This window comes from Alligator mississippiensis, chromosome 1 (genome assembly GCF_030867095.1).
Source record: "Alligator mississippiensis isolate rAllMis1 chromosome 1, rAllMis1, whole genome shotgun sequence".
NCBI lineage: Eukaryota > Metazoa > Chordata > Crocodylia > Alligatoridae > Alligator > Alligator mississippiensis.
In genome coordinates this window covers 485,125,335-485,144,730 of record NC_081824.1, presented here as the reverse complement: position 1 = coordinate 485,144,730, position 19,396 = coordinate 485,125,335, and the positions used below count along the sequence as shown (strand labels likewise).

Here is a 19,396-nt window from a genome sequence, read left to right as displayed (position 1 = left end):
ATGGCTGGAAAGGTGGGGTAGCTCACTGGAGTCACAGAGACAACAAGGGAGCTGTCGTGAGTAAGTATCTCCAGCAATCTGTAATATCTACGTGAAAGAGGACTGCTCAGAGTAGCCGGTCCAAAGGATCAGCATTTGAGTTAATGAGTAAGGAAGCAGGCACACAATAGCTTTATTATGCTTTCATCAATGGACATTGCTTTACTGTGCTTGAAACCATGGGGTGTGGATGTGTTGCTCCTTGACAAAGAGCGCCACGCTCCCACCCTTCCTACATCTCCTGTCTTTCCAGCAGAGCCTGTAGCCCTTGATATTCACTGCCCAGTCATGCGTTGGGTCCCACCACGTTTCGGTGAGCCCCACTATGTCTGGGTTGGTGCTGGCTAGCAGGAGGACTAGTTCCTCTGCTCGTTCCCCATGCTGCGGGCATTCGTATAGAGGCATTTGAGGCCTCCTGAGGATGAATGGACCGCCCCCCTAATCCCAGCAGTACCCAGGCCCATGTCACTCACCTGATTACTTGTTTCGCTTGTCATCGGCTTGGCATGGGCTGCTCCTGCAAGCGATGCTTGGCTTGCTTGTCTGAGGCTTCCTCCGGCCACGTCTTCCCCTTTCCCCAACGACCTTGTTTAAAGCCCGCCGGAAGAGATCTGCCAACCTAGAAGAGAAAACACGCTTACCTTTGGGGGAAAGGTGCAGCCCATCCCATCCGAGCATGTCCCTCATCGTGATGTGCGGGTCGTTGTCCAGGAAGCCAGAGCCTGCCTCGAGACACCAATGCCAAAGTCTGAAGTTGACCTCGCCAATGCAGGTCTCTCGTCTCCTTCCACGTCCGCTCGCTGGTAGGATGGAGGAGAACACCTCCTGCGCCCCCGTCTCCTCCAGCAGGCCCCCCGTGCCTGGTCGCCTGCCAGCAGGTGATCGCGGCTTCTCCTGCACGCATCGCTCCTACCCACATGGACTAGGACCATGGGGTAGCAGTCAGTTCTGTGTGTGTGTGAGCGCATGCGCACTCATGTGTCTCGTTCTGTGTGCGCGCACATATGTGCACTCATGTGGCTCGTTCTGTGTGTGTGTGAGCGCATGTGCACTCATGTGTCTCGTTCTGTGTGCGCGCACATATGTGCACTCATGTGTCTGGTTCTGTGTGTGCGCGCACATGTGCACATATGTGTCTGGTTGTGTGTGTGCGCACATGTGCACTCATGTCTCGTTCTGTGTGTGCACCCATGTGCACTCGTGTGTCTTGTTATGTGTGCGCACGCACATGTGCACATAAGTGTCTGGTTCTGTGTGCATGCACACATGTGCACTCATGTGCCCGGTTCTGTGTGCACGCGCACATGTGCACATATGTGTCTGATTCTGTGTGCACACACATGTGCACTCATGTGTCTTGTTCTGTGTGTGCACATGTGCACTTATGTGTCTCGTTCTGTGTGTGTGTGTGTGCACATGTGCACATATGTGTCTGGTTCTGTGCGCGCGTGCACGTGTGCACTCATGTCTTGTTCTGTGTGTGCACGCACATGTGCCCTCATGTGTCTGGTTCTTTGTGCATGCGCACATGTGCACTCATGTGTCTTGTTATGTGTGCGCGTGCACATGTGCACATATGTATCTGGTTCTGTGTGTGTGCACATGTGCACATATGTTTTTGGTTGTGTGTGTGTGTGTGTGTGTGTGTGTGTGTGCGTGCGCGCACATGTGCACTCACGTGTCCGGTTCTGTGTGTGAACGTGCACTCGTGCCTGGCTCTGGGTGCGTGTGTGCACGCATACGTCCTGTGCGTGTTTGCATGTGTGATTGTGTGTGCGTGCGTGTGCGCGTGTGTCTGGGGCGTGCACGCGCACGCGCACACAGGCAGCAGATAGAGTCTGATCTCTTGCCGCCGGCGCGTCCCCGAGCCCCGCGGTGCGCGCGCGGGACAGCCATCATGCCACGCCCCCCCCCGAGCGCACGAGCCACGCCCCCACGGGCCGGGCGGGGCCGCGCTGTCGCCTCCTCCAATCGCGCGGGGCAGGGCTTGCAAAGCAGGCTGGGAAGGGCCCGGAGCCCGCCCCTTCCCCGCCACCGACACCTCCATCGCCCCCCCGCCCCGGGAAGCGGCGTCTGCTGCGGGCAGGTGCCCCCCCCCCCTACGCCGCGGGCTTCCCCCGCAGTGCCCGGGCGCCGGGCTGTCCACGCCTTGGCCCGGCCCGGGCAGGTCCCGGCGGTGCGGGGCAGCAGGACGTGCTGAGGCGGGTCGCTTCCTCCTCCTCCTCCTCCTCCTCCTCCCCGCCCAGCCCCGGTGCGGGGTCCGCTGCGCCCGGCCCGGCCCGCGGGGGCAGCGCTGAGGGGTCCCAGGGGGGCACCAGCGCGGCGGGGGAGCCGTGGGGCAGGGACTGTGCGTGGCACCCGCGTGGGGCTGGGGCAGGGGCAGGCCCATGCACTGCGGCCGGTCGGGTGCAGTGACCCCCCCCTCCCCGCAGCTCCCAGGACAGGGAATCCTGGGAGCTGTCCGCACGTGCAGGTGCCCCGGACCCCAGGGAGGTGAGGAGCGGTGGGTCTCCCCTTCCCCGTGGCAGGAGGGCCCGTCCCCCAGTGTAGAAATCTCTCTGCCAGAGCTGCTCGGCGGGTTTGTGCTCCGACACGTCCGTGGCTGTTGTTCTCCAGGTGCCCCGGCAGCATTTCACATGTCCGTGCTGTGCGTTTCCCCGCTTCCCCCCCTGAAAATGTGGATGTGACACAGCGCCAGCATCGCGGCAGCTTCTCCCCCGGGAGCGATGTCCCTGCCAGCTCGGACGCGGCGCTGCGATCTCCACCGGCGCTGGGCTCATCTCCAGCCTCGTGCCTGTGGAGGTCTGTTAGCAAGAGCAGTGGGACGATGAGTCTCCCTTCTCCCCCCTCTTCCACACACTGCAGCCTCCAGCTCCCTTCACCCCAGGCCAGTGCAGGGGACGAGCAGGGCTTTCCCCTGCCCCCACCCCAGGGCTCACCTGTGCACTCTCTTCCACCCGCAGGTGCCGGGACCCTGAGCAGAGCGGATCAGCAGCCTCCAGAGGAAGGGCCTGTGAACCTGGAGCCGCAGAGACCCTCCCCAGGGACACGGGGACAGAGCAGCTCCCTGACGCCTGGACCGGGCCAGCTGCAGGAGGGGCAGGGCAGGCCGGCGAAGCAGGGGCAGAGCATGGAGGTGAGCAGGGCACCAGCTGGCAGTGGGGGTGGGAGTGCAGCTGGGGAAGAGCCCAGGAGGAGCCAGGGGTGCTGTCAAGAGTTTGGGGAGCAGAGACCAGAGGAGTGAGACGTCTCTGGTGACAGTTGCAAACCCCACAGGCTGCTTTAGGAAGCGTGCGCTCCAAGGTGCTGCCTGGGCTGCCTCCAAGGGCCGAGGAAATGGAGCGTGTTGAGCTGGGCTGAGGCTGACACACGAGCTCCTATGTCCACAGCTGCATCCGTGGCTAAGGTGCAGATACTTGTAGTAGAGTGAGTACAGACAGGACCGTGGGGGCAGCAGGGCAGGAGACTCTGATGCTGTAACGCTTGTGCCTGCAGCTCCAGGAGGTGTTTGAGGCCGTGGCAGTGTATTTCACACGGGAGGAGTGGGAGCTGCTGGAAGAGGAAGACAAGGGGCTTTACCGGGACCAGATGCTGAGGAACTACCAAGCCCTCGTTTCCCTGGGTAAAGCTCTGGCTCTTGCCTCTCCCTGCAGCCCTGTGAGCGCTGCAGTGGTGTCGTCTTCTCCCTGGTTTTCAGCTGGCTTGTCCTCATGAACTTTGGCAGGTGGTTTAAATCCTCTTCCCCCCCACCACTGCTGTGTCAGTGATCCGACCTCTCTGGCACTTCATGATGAAATCTCCTTCCCCTGATCCAGCCGCCTTCACCGGAGCCTTCCCCATTCCTGCAGCTCTTGGTGCTCACATATTCAGCACTTTCTTGTCAAATGATCTCCTTTTGCCTTCTCGGTCTGTCCATATCATCTCCATTTCACTGTACCTAAAAATTCACTCCCAGCTGTTCTTTGGGGAATTATTCTGATTTCCTCCCTCCTTCCTAGTGTCTCCTGTTCAATCCCATTCAACAGTCTGAGCATGCTCAGTTCAGTGCTCTCTAAATCCCCTTTCTCCTCCTCTGGGTAGGACCCCCTGGAGTTATTGGAAGTTGTAGTCTTTTCTGCTACAACACATGGATTATGCATTTCCTCGGCTCCTTCCTAGTGACCTACGTACACGTGATGGAGCCGTGGTACCTCTAGCAAGGAATCACTGGATGCTCCTTTCCCCGTCCTTCCTGTCATCCTCATCTCCAGAGATTAGAGACTCTAGCATTGCTCTATTTACTTTAAGATGTGTGCTCTCAAGCTCACTCTCTCTTTCTCAAGAGTTTTCTTGTCCTCCTTAAGTCCTCCTGTGTGCCGGACACCCATCACCAGGGATCCGTGTTTTCTGTTTTCTACGGTAAAGCAGAGTAAACCATGGATTTCCCCCTTTACTAGAGTAAAATGCAGATTGCTCATTTTAGCAGAGAAACCCATGGGTTTTGTAGTTTTGCGGCGAGCCCTCGGCAGGCAGGCAGACTTCCAGCTCGCAGGGGGATGGGAGGGAGCAGGAGGAGGACAGTTAAGCAGGGAGTGCATAGGCATGTGCGAAGCAGCAAGTATTTGCTTCTTGGAGTAGCCCAAAGTCTTCCAGTAGTATGCTGTTTTGGACCACTATGCTGTCACAAGATATCTCTCTATTTCCAGCCACTATGCAGTGTATTGGTTTTGAATGCAGTAGCTGCCAACCTGTGCACTCATCTCTGCCCTGGGATCATCCTCCCATTGGATGGGACAGTTGCTTTAGTTGCAATTAGAGGTATTATCAAATCATTCTTTCCTGTGCCCTGGTGATGGGGAATTACCCTCTCTCCCAGAAAAAGGGTCATTGCCAGCCATCTGCCATGGATTCTGTTCACTGCCAGAGTCCTCACTTTAAACCGTTACTGAGGAGCAGCTCATTTCCACTCGTTTGCCTGGAAATACACTGATAACATACACATTATCCATCCCTACATGTGTCCCCCATGTCTCCTAATTTTGGTACCTAGAAAATAGTAAAAGCTTTATCTTCCTGCTTTCTGGTACGTTAGAGATGAATGCATCTCCACCCCTTTCCCTGGAGACGCTTAGTGTCATACGTTTTACACACCTCAGAGTGGTTGGTGCTTCATTTCCTATGACCATACATCCACTATCTGCATGACAAGGACCAACATCTACTGAAGGCTTCTCCCTGCTTTGCTTTCTCTTTCATCCTTAAATCCCCACCCTCCCTTGGCTATCAAGTCCTGAGTAGAAACCTTGAGTTCGTTGAATCCATTCCCCAAATCCCAGTTTGTTATTCTGCATCCAGTACCCAGTCAGAAACACTCTTGAACCACTGTCCCAAACAGGATATCGAGGTCCCACACCTGACTTAATCTGCTGCATCCAGCGAGGAGAGGTGGAGCTCTGCATCTGTGATGATGAGGACCGTGGGGCAGTCTCGAGGTCGGAGGACGTGCTGCCAGGTGAGTTGTGGCTGTCCCCTCCACCCAACTCCCCTCTCACAAATGCACCATGCCCAGTGAAAGGGTGCCTGGAAACTGCAGACCTGCCCCATGCTGCCATCCTAGGGTGCTGACCTCAAACGGCTTATGCTGTCATGTGTGCCGATGGGTGTTGTTGCAGTCCTGAAATTCAGAGCTGTGGAAACGAGCACCTGTCCCATTCTTCTCCATAAGGCACAGTCGAGCTTGCTGTCTTCATTTTTAGGCTCAGATCTGGTTTCCCTGGAACACCATGATCTTAAGTTTCCATCTTCGCTCAGCAGTATAAGAATTGATTCTGTAACCCAAGGTAGCCATACATTTCTGACATTCCTGGGGCATGATGGGATTTCCCCCATGCAAAGAAGCATGGTTGGCAGAAGGTCTAGCCAATATTGTTGGACAAGAGAGAGGCTGGGGCTGTGATCTGGAGCCCAGGAAGTGTCTAAGCCTGGTCTCAGGCTGCATGAAGTGGCTCCATGGAGTTAGTGGGATTCAGAAGTTTTCATGTTGTGAGGGTTAGGGAATACCCCATCGTTTGCACCAGCATTTCACCAATTCTGTGTTCCCCTTTGGGGCTCAGAGGGTTACAAAGCCTGAGACTCAGCCCAGAGTCTGTGTGCAGGTTCATGCCAAGACCTTTGTCCCAGTGCAGATTCCTGTGATGTGGAGGCCCCCTGGGACTCATCCGCAGAGGAAATTTCTATGGGCTCATTCCCCACATCAGACATTGCCCTAAAAACAGGTACAAAGAACTGCGCTGTTCCTTTGAGAAGGGAGACCACAGCTCTGAATCCTCCGCTTCCAGAACATTTCTTGGAGGGATGAGGAATGAAACGTGGGCTTTTCTTACCCAGCAGAAGCAGCACTTTTCTGTCACAGAAGCAGCTGGTGCAACGTAAGGCAGTGCTCCCTGCACACTGCTGACAAGCCCCAGAAATCAGCACTGAGGCTGTTCGTCCTTGTATTCAGGTGCTGCTCTTAGGACTGCCCGAGATCAAGGGTAAGCACTGGAGAAGAGTCTCACCAAAGCACAGGGGCTTCTGGAGCATGTCAGTCCAGTCAGGGGGTGGGCTCAGCATTACAGGTGCACGCATACATTGATCCATATCATATTGGCACCGATAAAAGGAAAATTGACATTATCAGCCATCGGCTTTTTTTGTCTGATGTGCCCAATAATGTTGCTGATTAAATGCCACGTGCATGTGTGCAGCCACAGCATGCACACGGCCAGCTCAGCAGTTTGGAGAGGAGCATCTGGCTGGGAAGTCTGTTGCGGTGCAGCATATCAAGACCCCCATGGTGAGGGAGGGAGTGGGGCTGGGACAGGGGCAGGCAAGGGCCAGCTGCAGGGCAGGAGGGGCCATGGGACATAACTCTGAGTGGCACTTCTGAGGTGTATGGGGGGGCAGCTCCCACTGCAGCATGCACCCCTGAAGGAGGCATGGGTGCCTGTGCCTCCCCAGACCTGTGCACAGGGCAAGGATGGGCTGTCGTTTTGCACTGGGGCCAGGACAGCGCTGGGCTCTTCCTGGCAGGGGTGCTGGATTGTGCGCTCAGGGCAGGCAGCAGCACTGAGGGGTGGGTTACGGGGTAGGCTATAGCCACCCCAAAACTTGCCATAGGCCTCACTCCCAGCATGCTTTTGCCTGCCCCGAGCACAGCCTTGGCCCAGACCCCCACTGGGAAGAGCATGGCACCACCCCCATCCTCAGTGTGCAGCAGCAGCCCACCCTCACCCTGCACTTTGATCCAGGGGGCATGTGCCCTCCTGCCTTCCCCTTGGGGTGTGTGCCATGGCAGAAGCCCCTGTGCCCCCCAAAGAGCCACCTGGGGCCCCATCCTCTGCCCTGTCCCAGTGGGGCAGTGCCTGCCCCTTCCCCAGCCCCACTCCTTCCCTCATCATGGGGACCTCGCTAGGTCCTCTCCCCACCCCCTTCCCCTCCTCAGCCTTACCAGCCAGATGCTGCTCTCCAAGCTGCTGGGTTTGCATGTCCGCAGTCGGGTAGGTTTCGGCCAATATGGCTTGTTAATAATTGGCCATCGGTATGGGCCCAAAAATCTTTATCAGTGCACCCCTACTTGTTATCATCTTCTCTTGGACCTCCCCAGTGCCATGGGAAAGAGAAGCTCTTCAAGAGCCTCATGTTTCCTTTTAGCAGGTTATTCTGGTCTCAGCTTCAGGCTATTACAACATGAAACCATTCAGATACTGTCCAAGCGTACATGTCCCACGTATTTCTGCCAGCAGGGTGTTAGGTGTTGGGGCTGAGAGCTGGGCCAGAAACCTTGAGAGTCTGCCTCTTAACTCCACCAAGTAGGGAAGATGAGACTGGCACGGGGACCTGGTACTCCCTTACCCCCAGCACTTGGGGTTTTGGCAGGAAGACCTTGTTCCCCTGAGGAAATGTAAGCGCTGAGGTTTAGTCCTGCTTGGAGGCCCATCCACACAGAAGGAATAGCAGTGTTTGTCCCTTTGCAGCAGGGTGGGGACTAATCTGGATTTTCTCTTCCCCATGTAGGAGGTGCCCTGCTCAACAACCAGGCTCAGGAACTGACTCCTGGGGAAGGGCCTGCAAATATGGAGCCATTGTGGGCTTCCCGAAGAAGTGTGAGTGAGATGGGCTCCCTAAGACCTGTAAAGCACCAATGGCACATGGGTCAGGAGAGGCCCCAAAAGAAGAAAGAGAATATAGCAGTGAACCAGGTCCCATCTCCAGTTGCTTGTGAGAAGGAAGAAGGGAAAGAAGCCAGAAAAACCTCAGGGTTTAGGGAAGAACTTGTGGTGCTGAGAGACCTGAAGAGGCACAAGGGAAAGGTCCACAAAAGAGAGAGACTGCATGCAAAGCAAGGCAGTGTAGGAGGCCTCAGAGGGAAGCATAAGCTCACCACCAAGCCCAGGGGGAGAGCCCACCCCTGCCCTCAGTGCAGGAAAAGCTTTAGCTGCCCCTCACGCCTGGCTCTGCACAAGATAAGGCACGCTGGGGAGAAGCCCCGTGTACGCGCCACGCGTGGGAAGAGCTTCACCTGCCTCTCGACCCTGGCTGCTCACCACCAGGTCCATTCTGGACAGCTCCCCCACCGCTTCACCAAAACGGGGAAGAGCTTTGTGTGGAGCTCGGAGCTAGCGAAGAACCAACACGTGCACAGGAAGAAGTGTCAGTACTGCTGTGTCACATGTGGTAAGACCTTCACCCATTTCTTCTCCCTGGTTCATCACCGGCGCATGCACTTGGGGAGGAAGACGCACCGCTGCAATGAGTGCAGGAAGAAATTCATCAGCTGGCAAGGCCTGTCCCAGCACCAGTGTGTGTGGAGGAGGCAGCAGTCACACTACTGCACAAAGTGTGGGAAGAGCTTCAGGCAGCCCTCCAGCCTGGCCAAGCACAGGTGCATGCACACACAGGAGAAGCCACATCAGTGGTCTGAGTGTGGGAAGAGCTGTACCCGTTCCCCCACTGTAGCCAAAGGTCAGCTCATGCCTGCAGAGGAGAAGCCACATCAGTGCTCTGAGTGTGAGAAGAGCTTCAGCAAATCCTCCAGCCTGGCCAATCACCAGCGCATCCACACAGGGAAGAAGCTAAATCAGTGCTCTGTGTGTGGGAAGAGCTTCACCCGCTCCTCCAGCCTGGCCGAACACCATCACATCCACACAGGGAAGAAGCCACATCAGTGCTCTGTGTGTGGGAAGAGCTTCACCTACCCTTCTCGCCTGGCCCGGCACCAGCGCATCCACACAGGGGAGAAGCCACATAAGTGCTCTTTGTGTGGCAAGAGTTTCAGCAAATCCTATGGCTTGGCCCAGCACCAGCGCATCCACTACGCAGTAGAGAAGCCACATCAGTGCTCTGTGTGTGGGAAGAGCTTCAGCCAATCCTCCTCCCTGACCAAGCACCAGCGCATCCACACAGGGGAGAAGCCATATCAGTGCTCTGAGTGCGGGAAAAGCTTTACCTATGCCTCCAGCCTGACCCAGCACCAACACATCCACCACACAGGGAAGAAGCCCCATCACTGCTCTGAGTGCGGGAGGAGCTTCAGCTACTTTTCCTATCTGACCCGGCACCGGCTTATCCACGCAGGAGAGAAACCGCACCGGTGCACTGAGTGCGGGAAGAGCTTCACCTGCTCTTCTCACCTGGCTCGGCACCAGCTGATCCACACCGGGGAGAAGCCACATCAGTGCTCTGAGTGTGGGAAGAGCTTCGCCCGATCCTCCGGTCTGGCCCAGCACCAGCTGATCCACAAAGGAGACAAGCCATATAATTGTTCTGAGTGTGGGAAGAGTTTCACCTACTCCTCTAACCTGGCCCGGCACCAGCTTATTCACACCGGGGAGAAGCCATATCAGTGCTCTGTGTGTGGGAAGAGCTTTGCCCGCTCCTCCCACCTGGACAAGCACCACTGTATCCATGAGGAAGAGAAGCCACATCATTGCTCTGAATGTGGGAAGAGCTTCACCTCCTCCTATAGCCTGACCCGGCACCAGCTTATCCACACAGGAGAGAAACCGTATCAATGCTCTGAGTGTGGGAAGAGCTTCACATATTCCTCCAACCTGGCCGAGCACCAGTTCATCCACACGAGGGAGAAACCCCATCAGTGCTCTGAGTGTGGTAAGAGATTTATCCGCTTCTCCATCCTGGCTGAGCACCTGTGTGTCCACACAGGGGAGAAGCCACATCGGTGCTCTGAATGTGGGAAGAGCTTCACCTACTTCTCCAGCCTGACTGAGCACCAGCGAATCCACATGGTGGAAAAGGTACATCGGTGCTCTGAGTGTGGGAAGAGCTTCACCCGGTCCTCCCACCTATCCCGGCATCAGCGCGTCCACACCCGGAAGCATTCATAATTTTGCTCACAATGCAAGAAGGGTTTGGGGATGTCTACCTGCTCAGCACCTACCAGCAGGTGCATTTTGGCAAGCACCTTCATGCTGGTGGACTGCAGAAAGAGTTCCCCCAGGCTTCGTCCCTTGTAGGGGTCAGCAGAAGCCCAGGGCCAGAGGCTGGCCCCCCAAGGTTTGATTGTGGGGAGGGGCTTAGAGGAAACGCCTCAGGCAGGTCAGTCCATACGCTGGGGGAAGAGATGAGATGACCTTTGCAGTAGCCATGAAGCTTGTGCATTCCCCATCGTTCTCTAAAAGCTGTTAGTACTCCCAGGGAAAACAGTGCCTTTACCATAGGGTGCTCTCCTCAGACAGCTGGCTGCAGATGATACCCAGGGACTGTCCTTGGCCACCTCCCAGTTTTGTCCTCCCTCCTGGTCCCAGGATTCTGGTATCTGATGCTCTTGAGTAGCAGGAAGGGGGACATTTATGGCTGTGGAGGCATTCCCTGCCATCCCCTCTGACCTTCCCTTTCCTCACCACCACATCACCCCTCTCCCAGCCCTGCCCATGCCCAGTGAGGTCTGCAAGGAGCTGCTACTGCCACCGCTGGAGCCTTTTTGGCCTGTTCTCCTTTTCAGCCTCTCTAGAGCTGTGCACCACGAGGTGCCTGCTGCGCCTGTCCCCTCCCTCCCTTCACTGCTTTCTCAGTAAAGCATTTTGTGTTATGAAAGCCCCGGAACTGGACACGGTACCCTGTGGTTGGTCTTTGTCCTCTCCCAAGCTGTGCGATGGGAACAGACCTCCCTTTCCAAGGCAGATTTCTCTGTGACATCCCGGCCCCTTCTCTTTCCAGACCATTCACAGCAATGTGGAGCTTATTTGTACCCTCGGGAGCAGAAGTTTCTCCAATTCAAGGCCTCACTCCCTTGTCTTCCTGTGCAGCAAGGACCCTGCCTGTTTGAAGGAACCTCTGGGCCAATAGATCAGGGGTTCGGACTTGATGATGTATTGAGGTCCCTTCCGACCCTAACATCTATGAATCTATGGAAGCAGTGGAGTCCCTTTTCTGAGCGCAGTGGGGTAACGGGTGAAGGAGGTGCAGCCGGTGGCAGGTCCTACCTCCCCTCTGGAAGGGTGAGGAAAGTATGAAGACATCCTCTGGGTGAAATGCAGCACAATGTAATCTCTCATTGGGAATACTGAGGCCTTCCTGCTCATGTGATAGCTGTTTGGCTCAAGGATGGTCCTGGGGATGCCTCTCCAGCTGTGCAGCTGCCTGCGGGACCCCTGCAACCCCCAATATACTGGTCCCAGGCAGGGAGAGTCCAGCCCTAGGTGGGAAGGGTGCAGAGAGGGAGACTCCCCCTAACTGGGAGCCCCTCAGCTGCTCCAGTGCATAGAAACAAGGGGAGCGTGTTTAGACAGAAGTATCTGGGCTGCACCCTGATACATCTGAACACGCACCCTGCAGGTCTCCCACTGAGAGAGGTGCCCAGGGCTGCCCCCAGCCCAGGCAGGAAGCAGTGGCAGCATGAGCCAGAGACCCCAGCCCCAGGTCCTGGTCGGGCAGAGATCAGAGACAGCAGCCCACCAAGCACAGCCTTTGCACTGGAGGCAGCTGCAGGACTCTGGGACCGGAGCAGGACACGAGACCTCCGAGCTGGCCCTGGCCATGAGCAGAGGCAGCAGTGGGGAGCAAAGTCTTCGCCGGAGGGGCTAGAACAGGGCAGGGGGAGGCTGCTCAAGGGGCTGTTGTTGCCACCGCCCCTGGGGAAGTGAATGCCCCATATGGTGCCATCCTTGGTGGCTCTGGCATCACTGTTACAGGGGGGTGTTACCGTTGAGCCACCCTGCCCGAGACTTCAGACTGCTTATGGGCAGGAAATGCCAATGACCCATATCCAGTGTGCTGAATTTTGCCAATGCCTTTTAAGTTTGAATTTCCTCTGAATATTTTCTGACGGAAATGTGAAAAGGGAAAACTGGTAGTAAAAAAAATGGTTTCAAATTTTAAAAAAGACAAAAACAAATGGCTTTTTGGTTTAAAACCAAAGATTGCAACATGAGTAAACATGGTGTTTCAGTGAAGAGCTAAACTTCAAAAAACATACCACCCAAGTGAATAAATTAGCCTAGATCTTTTATTTTGGTTCCAAAGTGAAAACATTTACTTGGAAATATCGCAGCTTTATTACTTAACCTCAATGCACTTTTTTTCCCTCTCTAAATGACACCTCCTTCCCTAGAAAAGAAGGGGCAGCTATGAGCTGTAAATAGTAGGTGTTTAGGGGCACTTGTACATGTGACACAGCTTAATCCTCATGAATTAAATACATTTCTTAACTTTAAAATGACTTGTTTTAAATTGATGCATCAGCGTTTACAGGTGATAGCCTTTCAATTGAACTAAGCTCAGTGTACTACTCACATTAAATTACGAAGCACGTAACAGTCCACCCTGCTGATGTTTCTGGTACTCGATTAGAGCGGGGGGCACGGTCGAAGCAATAATGCCTGAGCCAGCGGGGGCAAGCACTGTCTGCCCGCTGCGAGGGACCCTCCAGGCATGCTCTGCGCCCACCCATGCCTGCAGCTGTTACCCCAGCTCTAGCCCCAGTTTTTCCTCACACCCCTACTGCACCCTCAGACCGTGCAGCCCCCTCCGTCCCACCACGTGCCTTGTCCTATGCCTGCACCGCACAGCTTCTCCCACCTGCCCATATAGGCGCCCTGCACCTTGCAACCCCCCAGCCCCCACCCGGTGCTCCCAACTCTCATCACCATGGGATCTCCAGGCGGCTCGTGGCAGCAGGGATCCCCATGCCAAGCCAACGTGCATCCCGTCCCACACCCCCAAACCACATGAACTCCCATACCCTTCCACCTGGGAAAGAAAACACGCCACATTTTTTATTTTAATTTTAACTTTTTTTTAATGTCATGATTACGTGTTTTTTTTTTTAATTTAAAATGTAGTGTAAAACAATAGCTCTTAAATAAATACCTTGAAGAAAATTAATATAAGAAAATGTTTTAAAGTTTTTAAAAACAAAGAATCTGTACCTTAAAAAGAAAAAACTGCCCATCCATCCATTATAAAACCTATTTTTAAAAAATCACATTATAAAAATACATAATAAAAATAGAAATACGATACATCACGTACACATATCAAATATAAATATTTAAAGTATGTATATATACATTATAAAAATAGAAAAAGACCATATAACGAAGTACAAAAATATATGTTCCACCTATAACTACTATTCTAGCGCTATTCTATATGCTATCCATTATGCTCCACTCTATATACTACTCTATTTATATCTATATACTATTCTACCTCTATTCTATCTAATCTCTCTTCTAATCAGTTTGTCTATTGTAATCTATTCTATTCTAATCTAATGTCATCATCTTCTACTGTCTAATCCTTTTACTTTACTATTCATTCCTCTCCTTCCTCAATTTCTGCTCTTCTCAGAAGAGTCCTGCTAGGGAAGAAGAAAGACAGGTTTTAGTCCATACTCCCAAAACCACTTTCTTGGCTTCCCCACTACAAGGGTACAAAATCTCCTGTGGGAAATTTCTGTCCTTACCTAAAAATTGCCCTTGATGCTGCACAGCCTGGGGGGTCCCAGGTTTGGGAAGCAGCGTCTGCCATGTGAGGGGGTCCTGGAAGACAATTATAAGAAACACGAAAGATACCCCAAAATATTAAAGTCCTAAGAAGGCGCCGCTCCCCCTCAATTGCAGATTTACCATTTGCTGCTGCTGCTACTTGTCTCCTTCCAGTGGTCCATGGTGATGGGTATGGGGGAAAGCATGGCAAATATTGGTAGTGGTGGTGGTGCATGGACCACCACCCCCATGGGGTACCATATTCTAGGTGGCACTGCAGGTGGGGAGTTTGGGTTTGTCCCTCCATTTTCCTTCTACACTTCATTTCTCAACAGCCCCTGCCGTAGCGTCTTGGGCTGGTTTCCATGGAGACCCCTGCAGCAGCTGCACTGTGATGCCCTGGATACTGGTCCAGATGTGTGCAGCTGTGCTGCAGCTCTGTGCCATTTTGGGGTGGCTATTGCCCCCCCCCCCTCCTTAGTGCTGTACCTGCTAAGGTGGGCAGTGAGGGGGCTGGCTGTTATGTTTTCTGGCTCCGAGTCAAGCCTGCAGTTCAATGACCTCCACTGTGGTTTGAGGCGGCCAAAGGTGCATTCAACATCTATCCTGCATTTGCTCACATGGTAGTTGAAAGCTGTCTTTTGCAGTTGGTATGTGTCTTCCATATGGCTTCATGAGCCGGGGCTTGAGGGGGTGAGAAGCATCTGCTAGATAAAATGGGGGTGGGGGGGATCACCGTATTGGGGACTCCTGGTGTATAGTGCCCTTTCTCGGTCAAACCAGGCAGCAGTAAGTTTCTAAACACATGTTCATCGTGCACTGCCTGTCCCGCCCATATACATGTTAGTAAACTGGCCCGGTGATCTACCCTGGCTTGCAAGATCACTGCGGCAAATCTCTTCCTGCTTGTGAATGAGTCAGGGGGATAGCGCAGGGATATGTGTGCTGTCTAAAGCCCCCATGCAGTTAGGGAACCCCATGGAATTGAAGCCATCGATAACTTTATGGGGGTTATTGAGGCAAATCAAGTTGTTCTCTTTGACATCCGGCAGCAAGTGGCGTACTTCACATGTCACCAGCCTGGCCGTGCAGGGAGCCATCCATGCCAAACTGGCTTGCGATGTAGTGGAGGCTGGCAGGGTGGCCCATTTCATGATGGCCATGGCCAACCCCTTGTCCAGCATGATGGGCCAATGCATGACAGTGTCCTGCCTCACTATTTGTAGCCCCAGCATTGAGAATACGTGATTAAGTGTCTCCCTGGTCATTCAGACCATCTCCAGTCACTGCTGATCCTTCCACGTCAACAGTACGATTTGCTCCCACCAGTCAGAGCTGCTCGCATGGGCCCAGACTCTGTGGTTGCTAGTCCTAAGGTTGATGCACAGAGTCCTGTCAGCCCTCAGCTCTGCACCTGCCTCTTGGCTCTCCCCATCCACCGCACATTTTACTGCCTTTTTTCATGAGCTGTGTTTACCTCCATGCATAACAGAATGGCAGCCCCCCATGCATAACTTGCTGTATTATTGGTACCTCCAACCAGTAATGGAGGTACTCAAACACCAAGCAAAGAGATGACTAGAGGTATCTAGACCATCCTCCGCTCCTGAGAGCTCACTGACCATGGGTCTGACTGCAAGTCCTGCTGCCGCAAGTGAGGAAGACAGCAGCAGTTCGCAAGTACTAGCCCTCGATGAGTCCACCGAAGAGGAGAGACGGGGACATTGTCCTCCACAACTGGTACGTTAAGCCGTGGGGAACCTTGAAGTCAACTGACATCTGACATGCCGCCGGAGGTGGTTCAAGCACCTACTTTAAATGCCTTCACAAGACACATTTGGATGCTTATCTTGCTGGGATCCTATGATCCCCACTGACTTCCTGCCCCTGGGGCAGGGGGCTGAACTCAGTGATCTTCCAAGGTCCCTTCCAGCCTGAATGTGTATGAATGTGAACTGACACCTGAGATTAGGCTGGGCTGTAAGGTGAGCGGTGGGATTTGCAGGTCAACTGATGGGAGAGAAATGGAGAGGGGCGGTTAATTCAGCTGACAACTGACGGGCGGGAGGGATTGCATTGTCATGCAAGAAGGTGACGGGCAATGCAAAACACGGAGGCTCTGCTGCTGACTTGTTTGCAGCCATTCAGGGCCTGCAGCCCAACAGCTTGGATGGGAAGGCAAGCTTTTCTTGGTGGTTTTTTTCCAGAATGCTTCTTGTCATTTGCTTAACTTGTAAAACTGGAAAAACCAGCATTGGGTGGGGGGGGGGGGCGATGGGGAGTTAGGGGCAGCAGGATGGCTCAGGGGGCTGTGGCTTGGCGTGAGGGACAACAGAATGGGCTGGGCCAGAACAAAACTTTTATTTTACTGCAAATACAGTGACCCTACTGATGGTGATGTTATCAGCAAGGGCTGGCTGCCTGCTGCCGGTGCGGGTCTGGCTGTGGGGTGAGGCTGTGCGATCGTGATGGGCATGGCGGCACAAGGGGAGAAAAGGACTTTCTTATGAGGTGTGGTGGCTACGACTGCACGCGCTGCTATGAGCGGGCGGGCGCCAGTTGCTCTAAGGGCATCAGAAAGCAGTTCATGCTGCAGCAGATTAGGCCTTGATAGTGCCTCGTTAAGGGCTGCCTGCTGCCATGGGTCTGAGTGTGGGGTGAGCTTGCGCGTGGAGGCTACAGGCTAAAATCCTGTGATCAGGAGGGAGCCATTCACTCTGAAAGCAAATGAATGTGAGGGTGACTGTGCCCGAAAGCTTGCAAATAAAGACTTTTTTTGCAAATATCCAGTTGGTCTAATAAAAGACATCACCTCCAACACAACTTCTGATTCCTTTTGCCTGTATGGGTGTCAACCTGTATCCCTCACCCCTTTAGGCAACCAAGCGAATCTTCATTCCTGGCTGGACAGGAGCAGGTTATGGGGTGACAGTGCCCATGTCACCCTGGCCAGATGACTGGAGTCCCTCTGGGTCAAAATAGGTGGGGAACAAGGCAAGGGGACATCATGGTAGGAGCCTACTGCAGACCTCCTAACCAGAAACAAGAGCTGGGCCAGGAGTTTGCCAGGGAACTGGCTGAGGCTGCACGCTCCTGGTGCACGGTTGTCACAGGAGACTTTAACTACCCGGACATCTCATGGGAAAAGCACTCGGCCAAATGCAATTGGTCGCAAAGCTTCCTCATGTGCGTGGACAAGCTCCACCTGACTCAAGAAGTCTATGGGCCAACAAGAGGTAAAGCATTGTTGGATCTGGTACTGGCCAAAGGGGATGACCTGGTCAGGGATTTAAGAATCGATGGGAAGCTGGGTGCTAGTGACCATGACCTGACCACCTTTCCTAGCCATCACAAACCTGGCGAGGCAGTTGGCAAGAGTCAGGCTGAAGAGTCCAGGAGGGAGGGTCCCCCAGCCAAAGAGGAAGCTGTTCCTATGTGCCATGAGCTCTGCGAGGGGCTTGGTCTGGGCACCGGGGGCTCCTACCTTCCTCAGACACTTTGTCAGCCCTGCCCTGACAGTCTCCACAGCCCTGATGTGGGTCAAGATTTCCTCTGGGCTCAAGCACTGGAGGCTACAGCTTGTCCCGCTTGCAGAGGGGAGCATGGAGAGGATCCTTGTGTGTAATTCAAGGGCTGCCAGCCTGGTGCAGGTGCCCCCATGTGTATACCTGACAGCACACAAGGGCGCTGTGCAGCCAGCGTCACGCTTGAGCGCAGGTCAGGTGGGTGCTGAGCTAGAAAAGAATCAGGGGAGAAATGTCTTGGAAGCTAAAGGACATTTCTCAAACCGTGGGACGCAAGAATACACGACAGGGTCACAAACAAACTTTACAAGTGGATCAACAAACTTTAAAAATGGGTTCTCCTTCAAAGGAGAAAATCATGATAAACCGTGGCTTTTCCTTTTCAGGGTAGCAGAGTTGCAGCCTGCAAGACTGCTTGGGGCTCCCCATGCCCCACACACCTACCCCGGCCCCACACACCCATTGCCTGCCCCACAGCCTGGGGCGCTGGGACCTGGGGGGGAGGCAGCGGGTCGGGAGTGAGGGGCACTGGGTTGGGACTGGCCATCGATGTTTACAAATGGGTCCTGACACAAAAAAGGTTGAGAACGACTGAAATAAAATATTTTAAGGCCTGAAGCACCAGGAAATAGCCCCTCTAGGTACCTCCAAGGATGAAGACTCCACCACCTCTCTGGGGAGCCTCTTCCAGTGCCTCACCACCCTCCTCATTGTGCGGGCCGGGGGCGAGCCGGGCCCGTCTTTGCGCACGCGGGCTGTGGCCAGCAGCCCAGGCACGCGGGGCCGGAGAAGACCGGGGGCGAACTAGAATTAGTCACGGATGCGTAGCGGTTGATTTAAAGATTGTTTACTTACACCAAAGATGGTTGTGGTGTAGGCTGGACAGTTTTCCAGGCACAGCTCCGCTTAAATCCCCGTTACAGGACTACGACAAATGTGTTCTAGCCCTGGAGTTGTTGAAGCTCCACGGGTTCGTAGTTTCTCTCCCCCGGAGTTTTTGAAGCTCCACGGGTTCGTAGTTTCTCTCCCCAGGAGTTGTTGAAGCTCCGCAGGGTCGGTTCGGTTCCCTCTCCCACAGAGTTGTTAAGGCTCCGTGGGTCCATATTTTAGTTGCAGGAAAGGGATACGTCTAGGATTGCGCTCAGCGACGGGGGGAGGCCAGAGGCTGTTTAGACCTCTGTTGCCTTTTAAGAAATGCGTTGGGTCCATAAGGATCCGCAGCGCTTAGAGATCTTCACACAGCGCGAAGTCTCCTCCCCCTGGTGAATTCTCCAATTCCTCCTGGTCCTCCAATTCCTCCTGGGTTCTCTAATTTCCTCCAACTTGGGCAGAAACCACCCAAGCTCTTTATACGGCTAGCAAGCCAATCGCTAGCCGCCACGTGTGCATATATCAGAACCGGCCAATAAAGTGGCACGAATTCTTATACAAATGGAGGGAACTCCTTGCACCAAGCATTTCTTAGATGCAAAAGAAATGCACCATGCAAAGAAAGTTTCAAATTGGCGGGAAATACTCCGTTGCACCAGAGTTTTCTTTTGCAGCAGAAAACTCTACCGTGCAAAGAAGCTGCAATTTAGTGGGAAAAATAATTTAGCGGTGCCGAAGCACACACAAACAAAAAATCACAACTTTGGGTTGTGACACTCATGAGACAAGTCTTCCTAATACTAACCCGAACTTCCCTTGATGCAACTTGAGACCGTTGCTTCTTGCTCTGTCACTTGCCACCACTAAGAAAGGGTCCATCCTCTTTGACAGCACCCTTCAGGGAGCTGAAAGCTGTTATTAAAACCCCTCTCAGTCTGGTATTTTCCAAACTAAATAAGCCCAGTTCCCTCAGCCTCTTCCCACAAGTCATGTTCC

General features: G+C 53.9%; 1 protein-coding gene across 7 annotated transcripts; it reads left to right on the top strand.

The window, feature by feature from the left end:
• Positions 1–2,042: 2,042 nt before the first annotated feature.
• Positions 2,043–12,838, top strand: LOC132243325 (zinc finger protein 271-like). Of its 7 annotated transcripts, none has more exons than XM_059725461.1 (6): positions 2,043–2,125; positions 2,656–2,841; positions 3,003–3,175; positions 3,535–3,661; positions 5,414–5,530; positions 8,074–12,838. In XM_059725461.1, exons 2-6 carry the CDS (start codon positions 2,766–2,768, stop codon positions 10,401–10,403), a joined length of 2,823 nt encoding a protein of 940 aa, XP_059581444.1. In that variant the 5' UTR covers positions 2,043–2,125; positions 2,656–2,765; the 3' UTR covers positions 10,404–12,838. The 7 variants fall into 7 exon arrangements, with proteins under 7 accessions (XP_059581444.1, XP_059581443.1, XP_059581442.1 ...); XM_059725460.1 differs by having other exon boundaries at positions 2,044–2,532; XM_059725459.1 differs by having other exon boundaries at positions 2,044–2,841.
• Positions 12,839–19,396: the final 6,558 nt, after the last annotated feature.

Bases quoted from the DNA above. Each gene is read 5' to 3' on its own strand.
- LOC132243325 (XM_059725458.1), top strand. From the start codon at position 2,867: ATGAGTCTCCCTTCTCCCCCCTCTTCCACACACTGCAGCCTCCAGCTC. The intron at 3,176-3,534 runs GTGAGCAGGGCA...TTGTGCCTGCAG, and splicing joins AGCAGGGGCAGAGCATGGAG to CTCCAGGAGGTGTTTGAGGC. The intron at 5,531-8,073 runs GTGAGTTGTGGC...TTCCCCATGTAG, and splicing joins GTCGGAGGACGTGCTGCCAG to GAGGTGCCCTGCTCAACAAC.